Genomic DNA, 11,257 nt, shown 5'->3' on the forward strand with positions numbered 1-11,257 from the left:
CAGCACAGGTTGTGTTTTGTGTTTTGACTGCTCAGATGGGGGAGTATTAAAGACATTTAAGCCAATTCTAAACCTTTAGTGAGTGACAAAAGAAAAAGGCACAGTAGAAATGACTCCTGCAAACAGGCTATTTATTTTAATGCATGTTTTTTTTTTTGCAGTTATACATTAACAAAATGGCTTCTTTTAACTGTGCACGCTTGAAGAATTCATTTTTAGCGTCTGTAATTGCACAACGCTGCAATGATAGGTGGTTTTAATTTAGCTGCTTAAGGTTCGGGTTATTGTGCATGTTGGCTCACTAGAGAACCTAAATGGAACAGGGCCCGTTTTAATATTTTTTGTATCTTCTGTGATTTTCATTATGAAGAGACTCACTGGAAACCAAGGTGATCATTAGATCAAACATTTAGCCTAATATGTATAATGTCTCATTCAAAATGCTCTAAATGTGTCAGCCTATCATGTGGTGGAGATTACATGTAAATTACAGGTGTGTTGAAACGGTTTGTAAAAATAAAAAAAAGGTTACAAACATTTATTCAGGTGGATCTAAAAGAAAGTAATTCTGCAACATGTGTAAATAAATGAGAAGCTTCTTTACACAGCATGCACTTCAACCACAGGTGTTTTCACTTACACACACACATTGACAACAACTCGAATGCACCACTACAGAGACAACATCAGCAGAAGCAGGAAGATAAACAGAACAGATACAAATCTTATTATCTGACAAGTAATGATTGAGAGAGGGAAATATGTTGGTCTTCAACAAGCTGAAAGGGAAATAAGCACAGGGGCGAACATATTGTAGCTATAGATCTTAAAGAGGACAGAGATTGTCCAACTGAAATACAGTACACACACACACACACACACACACACGCTCAAAAAATCAAAAGATTTAAATTTTTACAAATACATTTACATACACACACTCTCATATACACACACACAAACACACAAACACATAAATGAATGCATGAATAGTGACAGGTGCACAAACACATTAATCACTCTATGGCCTAAAAAGATCTGCTGGGCTCACAGAGCCAGAGACTGAAGAGAGCGGTAGTGACAGACTCTGTGTGTGTGGGGGTGTGTGGTGTGTGTATGTATTTATATGTGAGGGAGAAGAAATGAGAAAGACACACAGGAATAGAGGTTACAGTGTGCGGGTCTCTGTGTGTGTGCAGGCGTGACAGGGTGTGGAGGAGAGTCATGGAGGTTTCAGGGGGTTTTGTCTGCAGTGTGGCTCTGAAATGTCAGACGTCAGGGTTGTTATGTAAACCCGGCTCTCTCCCTGCATCCGTCAGTCCTTCTCTCCTACGTTTTATTTTTGTATTTGTGACGACACTCTTGGAAATAACGCATTCCCATCTTAAAATTAGCATAAGTGTAAAGAGATCACATCATCGAGAGACTAATTCACTTGGACAGCCCTGTGTTCACTCAGCACTCAGTTATGGTTCTTCTGTTAAGCTTTCAGTGATAATTCAACTGTGACATCATAATAACATGCGACTAATAAAGTTACATATGAAATGTCAAAAAAGAAAAATGATACTTGACAGATGTTTGTGTCAAATGATGCACTGCTATTCATAAATTGTAAATATTAAACATTTTCCTGTATTTAAGAGGTAATAATACTGTTTATTTCCAATTAAGTCACATAATAGTCAGAGGAAACTAAAATAAAAATTTAAAATAAATAAAACTATATGTGCAGTATTATTCATACTAAAAATAATGAAGGTTTAGATATCAAATTATCATATTGTTAACAAACACCGAACATAATTGACCCTATATTTAACATTGCATTCCCACTCCCTCTGTCTCTGTCACTGGGAACTAACAGTCTGCTCAATCCTCCACAAAATGGAGGCTGCTTGGCATCACGCGTGGCAGTCCCAGATACTTGTAGCCTATTAGTTCCCCTGCTCCTCATCACTGCTGACTAGATGACAAGCACAGCAAGCTGAAATGGGTGGAATGGACGTGTGCGAGTTTGCGTGTGCACGTGCGTGTGTTTGAGAGGAGAGAAGGCATGCAGATGGGGGTGTGTATGTATGTGCATGCGTGCATGGGTGGGGATGTGTGGATGTTGTGAATTTTGACTGTATGTATGTGTCTTAACAGTGGGTATGTAGCCATGTGTGTGCTTGAGAGGGTGAGCTGACCCAGATCTGCTTATTAGCATCAGCAGGAGGGGGACGGTAGTCACTTAGAGCTTTGTGCCTGAGCAGTGAACTGTGCTCATGCTTCAGTGACACACCATCAAGCTTCATACAGTAACACGCCTCCCACACACACACACACACACACACACACACACACACACACACACACACACACACACACCCACACACACTTGACGTACTTGATCCTCTTCATCCTTAGCTCCCAAATATGTGTGCTATCCAGGAAATAATCCCACTCAATTAAAAAAACACACTTCCCCCACTGTTAAATGTTAACTGTAAGTATTCTATTTAAACCAATGATGAAATAGTAGTACACTAAAAATACAAGAGCATATTTCCTTTCTACATTCTTGAAAAAATCACACAAGATTTGGTAACATTAAAACACAAAAATATTTTTAATTACACCATTGGAAATATTAAAATTGTCTTGTGAAGTACTTTACATTTAAAATACTAGACACATCAGACAGAAATGTTTAGCACTGCTTTTGTAAATGTGGCCCAGCGTATCTGCATACAATCTACTTTAATTGTTGTATTTTACAAGATTTGTACTGACCAGAACTATTCACAAAAACTTTAATGAAAAAGGAAAAACAAATAAAATTGGTTTGTGAGTTGGAAAAACACAGAGGCACACAAAGTCTTAAAACAGCTGTGATGTGACGTTTTTTTGCAAGAATAATCTACAAAAATACTGCTTTCAATTTTCGTTTTCAACTCAAAGGTTCTGTGTTGCTAATCTTGAAGTGAAAGTTGTGGCCAGCTGAATTTTTCAGGCACAATTTTTCATTAGCTGCCTACTGATACTGCACTAATGGTAATGAAAATCACAGACTGTGGGATCTCCAACAGGTGCACTGACTGAATGGTCTGAATTGAAGCCAACTGGGATGTACAGTAGCTCTCAGGTGTCCCACATCATCAGCTGAGGCATCATCCGGTCAACTGAGAGTAACAGACTGGCAGACAGAAACCAGGAACCTCTGGGCCTCAAGGAAATGTCTGTTCACATAGTGAAGTGAGTCAGTTTTTTCTGGCAAATGTAACTAGTTTACCCCAAATTAGAGGTGTTGAGACATACACAGATTGGAAAAGGCTCTGAAGATAAATGTTTGGCAATTTTTCTGGCTGCAGTGGTGCAATTTAAAATCTGGCCAAACAGCAAATGCTGCAGACACTCAGGTGGTGATCAAAACTCCACCACCATCTCCTTGGTTTTATACAGGTTCAGTAGGAGGCGCTTTTTGCTACTCCAGTCACTGAAGGGTTTTTATCAGGCCTTTCTTTGTCTGCAGGTTGCTTCAGTACACAAGGTTCATAACAGATCTACAGTAAGACCAGGCAGTGGTCTGACCTGCCAGGTGGTAGTAAGGCAGTAGAGGTAAAGGACACTTGCATATAGTAGATCCAGTGTTTTACATTCTCTAATAGGTGACAAACTGGGAAAATCGAGTGAGGTGTGAGGTGAGAGAGAGGTGACAGTCACATGGTTAAAAGGTTAAAATCACCTGATATTGTAATAATGGCCTTTTTTTGCCATTTTGTGTAAATGCCAAACGGAAAAATCTTTAAAAGTTTGAAAATCCCACAATATTTTTTATAGAAGATACAAATATATGATTATTCAATATAAAGCATGACTTACATTATAAACACGCCCTATCTAAGAGTCAGTTTGTTTAATAATCTACCAAGGGTGAGTTTTGTTTACAGTGTAGTACGACCTCTGGTGGTTAAAGTAGTTATAGTATAATTTTCCAAAATTCACAAATAAAGTAAATGTTGATGCATGGATAAAAAGCGATTCATACAGTTTGGGAGTTTGCAAAAGTAACTGGTCACTGTTTATATGACTGTTTATAAAGTGTATCTACATATGTCTTACATATGCGGTCTATAGTGAGAACTAACTAATTCATGAATTAAACAAAGTCGTCGAAGTTTGGGAACATTTTGTCACACTTAGATTTGTAAAATGGCAAAGCCAAAACATGTAGAAATTATATTTACTGATTCAATCGGATTCATGTCTCCACTAGGTCGGAACTATATATCTGCAACACCAAGGTTCCACTCGGCTGTATTTTGCAGTGACGCACGCGCAAAATGGCTTCCAAGGAGCAACCGGTGTGTCAAATATTCTCATTTCAGGACTGTAAAACGTCTCCCGACCCGATATATGAGCTCCCCGGCCAGTGTCTGACCGCTACACCGGCACCTATAGTGATAGATAACGGCTCCTTCCAGACTCGGGCCGGCTGGGCGGTGCCGGCGGCGGAGTTTGACTCTCCGCGGCTGCTCTTCAGGTCGGTGGCGGCGCGCAGCAGAGGCGCTGCTCGGAGTGAGACCCAGATCGGAAACGACATCCCGAACCTGGAGCCGCTGCGATGGCTGCTGAAGAGCCAGTTAGACCGAAACGTGGTGGTGAACTTCGAGATCCAGGAGCTGATTTTTGACTATGTGTTTACACATCTGGGCATCACATCAGAGGTGAGTGATGGAGGGTGGAAATGAATCACTTCAAACTGCATCTTTATCTGCATACTAGGCCCTGTATGATAAAGATTTACTCCTCCTGTATGAATACTATTTTATTAATATATCCTATTAAAAATATTGTGTTCTTACTACTTCGATCTCTCCTTTAAATGTGTTATATGTCTAGTCGCGTCAAAATCTATTTTGTCGTTTAACTTTATTGTTTGAGATGCTATAGACAAAAGATATATGAACAGGTGTACAACAGGGCTACAAGGAAAGGTTTAATTTATCATTAAATATTAAAATATACTGTTTAAAACTATATATTTTATAAATATATAAGCCCATAAAGCACATTATAATTTATCAGAACTCAAGATCACATCTGAAATTTTGTGTTGTTTGAAAGAAACAACAGAAAAGCAGTGACTTTTGCTTGGAAATAAATTTGTTTTTATAATAATACAAACTCGTATCAAAATTAAGCTTTCTCCGTGAGAAATGATTCCAAATTTTGATTCCCAAAAAAATAAGAAGGTATTAGTTACTCTAATGCACATTAATAGTGATGCTTGACCATTTCTGCCTAATGTCAAATAATCAAACTACATTGTTTTGTTTTTCAGGGCAGTGTGGATCACCCCATTGTGCTGACAGAGGCACCTTGTAACCCACTGCACTGTCGGCAGATGATGTCAGAGTTGCTGTTTGAGTGCTACCACATCCCGTACGTCTCCTACGGTGTGGACGGCTTATATAGCTTTTACCACAATAACAGAAACATCCAACCACCTCACACTGGAATCGTTCTGTCCTCAGGATACCAGTGTTCACACATCCTGCCAGTTATCAACGGCAGGTACGTATTCAAAGACAAAGGCAGCTGCTTCTGTGTTGTATTTGCCATGCAACGTTAAAGTGTTCTACAGTATCTTGTTTTTTTCCTGATTAGTCTTTATCACAGCAAAGATTTTGTATTTCTATAGTAGGAAAAGGTTTCTGTCCAAGTGCCCCATCTTGTGGAGGCTTGGTCTAGCTCTATTGCATAACTGATCAGGAGCCAGCCTTCTTGTGTAACATATATACTGTGACATGTCAAAGTGTCTTCAGTGATAAATACATGTTTTTAACCGATTTAAATATATTCTTAAACTCCCTGTAGTACAACTATAAACACACTTTGGACACTTTGTTCTGCAGAGTGTAATTGTAATTGTTTTGATTTGAGGTTGGATGCGGTGAACTGTAAGCGCGTGAATGTGGCTGGAAGCCAGGCGGCATCCTACCTGCAGCGCCTCCTCCAGCTGAAATACCCAGGTCACCTTGCTGCCATCACACTCAGCCGCATGGAGGAATTGTTGCATGAACACAGTTACACTGCTGTGGATTATCATGAAGGTACAGAGTGCGCTAACACACACAAACACAATATTGATACATTTACAACTTCACAGAAGCACGTTGTACTCTATACAGAGATGGAAAAGTGGCGCAGCCCAGAGTTTTATGAACGGGAAGTTCACCGTATGCAGCTTCCGTTCTCGGGGAAGTTGCCAGGAGGCTGTGTGAGTGTGGAGGAGAGGCAGGAGAGACGAGCACAGCAGCTTCGACGGCTTCAGGAGATCAATGCTCGCCGCCGAGAGGAGAAGCTGCAGCAAGACCAGGAGAGGCTGGACAGACTTATGGCAGTACAGGTAAGAAACCTGTTATCTTTTATGTTTTTCTGTATTATTACACTTGTGAAAGAGGTGTTTAATTACTATAGAAGCTTACAGTAGCTCAGGTGTGGAGCAGTTTGTGAGTGGTTTGATTCCCAGTTCCTAGTGGCTACTTGCTGAGGTGTCCTGTAGTAGTGCCAACAATAACGTCTGGCACATGTGCAACCGCAATTTCCCCAAAGGGATCAATAGTATATAATAATATATCAAAGTATTCAAAAGAAAAAAAGTTTTGATTTGTGATCATTGATTTGACCACAGCTGATGTGTGATGAACAGTAATCAAAGTGTTTGTCTGTACAGGAGCTGCTGGAGGACGGCCTGTTGGATCAATTTCATAAAAGCCTGGTGGAGCTCAACATGGACTCAGCTGAGGAGCTGCTGTCATACATCAACAAACTGCAGCTGGCTGTGGAGCAGGGAAGACAAAAACTGCTGCAGAGTGATGGAACAGAGGGAAAGACAGAGGTGGGTGTTGAGTCCTTTAAGTCAGAGACAATTACAATTAGTAAGCTTTGAATTGTTATTTTTGCAAGTGCTGGTAAAACAAATGGCAGTTGATGCACAAGCATATCACATCTGTTCTTTAAGTGATTTATGTTGGGTTACTCAACAAAAAAAGTGACACTACGCTTTATTGATCTATTAATTATTGTGATGGAATAATTGATTTCTCATGTTAACTTATAAACAATAATTCTCACACCTAATTAATACAAGCTGGATTATATCTGTGCAAAGATTTTAAATAAGCAGTGTTTCAATGTAGTGTATGTATCTATTCTATATATACAAATTAGTTGAACCACAAAATTCGATTTCAGCAGCTGACTAAATTAGGAGCCACTGAACTGAAGTGCAATTTAAATTATACAGTAAGTAATTAGGTCCACACGCCATTACCCTGAACGTGCTGCGAGGCTCCACGGGATCCGTGCTTGTTTTCGGCAGTTAATGTGCTGCAGCTGACATGGAGCCTCAGGCTGTTCTGTTGCTCTCTGCCAGGTGCCCGAGCTGGAGCAGGGGATGGACGAGGGAGATGGAGTGGCGCTGATGGATCCTGACTTCCCTGAGGACATGCTTCCAGAAAAAACGGCTAATGTGGTACAGGTAGTGGCACAGAGTTACTGGAACTTTCTCATTAATGCTGCAGAGGCAGTTATCTGCTACTGTAACATATGACAGAATGTGTGAGAAAACTTTCTGTCCTGTATAATGTTTTCATGCCAGACCAGTAATGAAACTAGCTAACTTTGCTCATCAGCTGAATCATTAAGTATCAGTACGTTTTACTTGTCAGTGAAAAATTATTTGGATCCTGTCTCCAGCCTGTGTTCAACATGGCAGAGTACCACCAGCTCTTTGTTGGGACGGAGCGTCTGCGGTGTCCAGAGATCCTGTTTCAGCCATCGCTGACTGGAGAGGACCAGATGGGACTAATGGAGACACTGCAGTATGTGCTTGCCAGGTAATTATACCGCCAAGCAATTCCAAACAAAGAACACAAATATATTTGCTCAGAGATTTAACGGAGATGGATTAGGCAGATTCTCTCGTTGCCTATTTGACATGATCATACACAAAACATATTTTTCTTATTAGTCAAAGTTTTCATTCTGTTTTATTTTAGAAAATTACTTTTCATCTTCTGGTCTACGTACAGGTACACTCCAGAGCAGCAGGAAGCGCTGGTGGGCAATGTGTTTCTGACAGGAGGGAATATGCAGTACCCTGGCATGAAGGAAAGAGTGGAGAGAGAACTGCTAGCTATGAGGCCCTTCCAATCACACTTCAAGGTACAGCATTCAACCATTTTAATTGTTATAAATAATTGTTATACCTATCTAACATACCTATCTACAATATTTTAGTTTTTTATTTTACATCTACCGTTCTGTAACGTACTTTTTTTTGGCTTACATAAGCTTTCACATGATGCTGCCTAGTTTTAATAATAATTGTTTCTTTCATGTTTGGTTTGTCAGTCAGGTCACCCTTGTTAAAAATATTAACTTCAATAAGACATATTTGCTGCACTGCTAGGTCTTTGAACACAGCTAATAAAGTCACTTCAAGCTTTGACTAAATTCTGAAAATAAGAACTTGCCAGGTAATATATTTAATAGAATATCATTTTCAACTTAGGATGACATATATTTTTGAGAATGTAAAATTGTTATGTAGGTTGTTTGTAGGTGTGCTGCCAGAGGCTCACATGTATTACAAGTTTTGATCACATCGTGTCGGCATGGACTAAAGTGTAATATGCCAATATGCAGCCAATGGCATTATACAGTCCATCATATAAATTAATCAATATGATGGTAGAAGATGTCATGGAAAGTGAATTTGAATTTAAAAGAAACCACATTCTAGTTGAATAGCAAGGACATTTAACAGTGTGTTGAATTGTGGTCCTTCCAGGAATCTAGCTGCTATATTTATATAGGTAGTATGTCATTAGGTCAGCTAATTTCCCTTGGCTGCAATCCAAACGGTAGTTTATTATCCATCAGTGTACATTACCCAGATTAACTAATTCATTCCACAGATTACAGTGTCATAGATTTAAAAAATGTAAATTTTATATACAATCTTACAAATACGGTATAAAGAGGAAAAAAATGGATTTAAACATTAAAAAATAAACCCAAAGGTTAAAATATGAAGTAATAGAAAAAACTCTAATTAAGTGGAAACCAGATTCAGTTTAACTGGACAAAGGTTTTTCAGATTGGAACTCTGACCGATTTCTTCCCAGGTGAACATGGCATCACAGCCGGCCTTGGATGCCTGGTGTGGAGCTAGAGACTGGGCCTTAGAGCATCTTCCTGGAGGAGATGGAGAAGCAGGAGAAGGGTGGATCAGCAGACAGGACTATGAGGAGAAAGGAGGCGAGTATCTGAGCGAGCACTGCGCCTCTAATGTCTACATTCCCATGAAGATCGCCAAACCAGTTCCTGCTCGCCCCGCTGAGCCTTCAGCGACATTGACAGGAGCTTCTGCAGCTGTTACCATGGTTACCTCTGCCCCAGCTCCTGCTGACGTATCTATGGTTACCTCATAAACTGAGATCACAGATATCATGATATCTGATGTTAAGTACACTCAAAAAATGATTTTGGAGAGAAGTTAAGATGCTTTTGGTCAACACAATTCAACTTTTTTTTTTCAACTCTACTTTTTCCCCAGCATGCCTTTTAACAACCGTAGGGCAACCTTTGCTCAAAGTCAGCATTCAAGAAGCTGGTATAATATACATCCTGCCTATTTCTCAGTCTGCAGGGATACTGCTGTATCTATTCACACTCTTTTCTTTTAGTTCTCTTATGACTTTTGTAACTTTCCTGCTTGATGAAACCACAAGAAACCATTCATATTGAATGGTCAAATCAAATTTATCATCTTTAAACCTCCAGTGGGAACATTATGTGTATTATTTTGTAAATAGAATTGGTTGTTTGTGTATTTTTTAAATATATTTTCACTGATGGAAACAGATGTTGATTTTGATTTCAAGGTTGGGATGAAAGTCTGGCAACTCTCTGATGTTACAGGTTACAGATGAATAAGTAGTCCATTTTAATCAGGAAATAATTTTTAATTAAGTATCAAAAGTGCTAAATAATACTTGGTTAATCAACAATTGATTACTTAATTAATGTATTGGTTATTTTAGCAGTACTCTGGATAATCCAAAGAATATACAGTCAGCTATTTTAATTGGGAGTATATATATTTTTTTTATAGAGTTGCTTAAAAATGGACAAATAATTATAATAAATAATACAAAAATTAAAATTAATAATGTTTTCATATATATTAAAACATTAGAAATAAAAGAAAATGTTTTCTATTGATTTGGGTGAAATGACCATTTAAAGTCACAGATACGATTAAGTGCAGTACAGATTTGCACCACTAGATGCCACAGATGAACATAAAATGAATTAAAATTAAGCATCAGCCAGCTCCAAGAAGAGCCGCTTAAGGTTTTCTATAATGCTAAAACTGGACATAATGCACTTTGTTGCTAGAATACTAATCTGCAAAACCCACTGTGTTACCTTTAGTCGCATCTGTACATGCAGCCTAATGTTCACAACACAACGCATGACAGCAGAACATTTGGTTCTTGAAACAGGGTACTCCACAATCATTAAGTGTACAGCAGAGTTCTCACTCTCTTCTAATCTGCAGCTTTTGACTCTTAGTCAGCAGCTGTCAGCTGTCTTGCAGGTGCGTTTGCTGCACTGATTCTGCTCCTTCATGCTCCACCCAGCAGTCTGCATTCTTAATAGTATTATGGGTTGTTAAACTGTGGCACAGCTCAAGGCTCAAACCCTCAAACGATTTAGCTCAAGCAGCAGTGTTGCAACCACTCGCACAGCAGCCTGGTTCCACAGCAGGGCAGAGTAGGACTTATCATGGCTAAAACAGGCCTGTGACTGGTTTAGCCTGTGATTGGCTCAAATCTAATCTTTTATCTGTAGCAGCAAGTAAATAGGATTTATTTCTATGGTCGCACTACATTCCTGCAAGCCTTTCTTAACAATGTGTAGGAAAAAACGTCAACTGCGTGTTCATATGTTGTTGACATATATGATCTGTATTCATGGCTCGTCTTTACCCATGTTACAGTCTCCATAGTGTGCATTGTCGCCAACTTGCCATATAACAGTGGTATACCAGTCAAATTTACTGCTAGGACCAATGAACATCATCATTAAATAAGGTTTCAGAATACATTTTCTATCAGGCAGCTCAGGGGAAACTTCAGGTACACCATGCAGATCTTGTGTATTTTTAAACAAGCCTGCACAGTGTAGGTCCCTTTTT

At 39.2% G+C, this 11,257-nt stretch overlaps 1 protein-coding gene across 1 annotated transcript; it reads left to right on the forward strand.

The window, feature by feature from the left end:
* The first annotated feature begins 4,292 nt into the window (after positions 1–4,292).
* Positions 4,293–10,219, forward strand: actr5 (actin related protein 5). Its single transcript, XM_026366813.2, has 9 exons — positions 4,293–4,709; positions 5,327–5,559; positions 5,929–6,098; positions 6,177–6,394; positions 6,722–6,886; positions 7,424–7,528; positions 7,747–7,886; positions 8,082–8,214; positions 9,180–10,219. Exons 1-9 carry the CDS (start codon positions 4,326–4,328, stop codon positions 9,483–9,485), a joined length of 1,854 nt encoding a protein of 617 aa, XP_026222598.1. The 5' UTR covers positions 4,293–4,325; the 3' UTR covers positions 9,486–10,219.
* The last annotated feature ends 1,038 nt before the right edge of the window (positions 10,220–11,257 follow it).

Source organism: Anabas testudineus, chromosome 7 (genome assembly GCF_900324465.2).
Source record: "Anabas testudineus chromosome 7, fAnaTes1.2, whole genome shotgun sequence".
Classification (NCBI taxonomy): domain Eukaryota; kingdom Metazoa; phylum Chordata; class Actinopteri; order Anabantiformes; family Anabantidae; genus Anabas; species Anabas testudineus.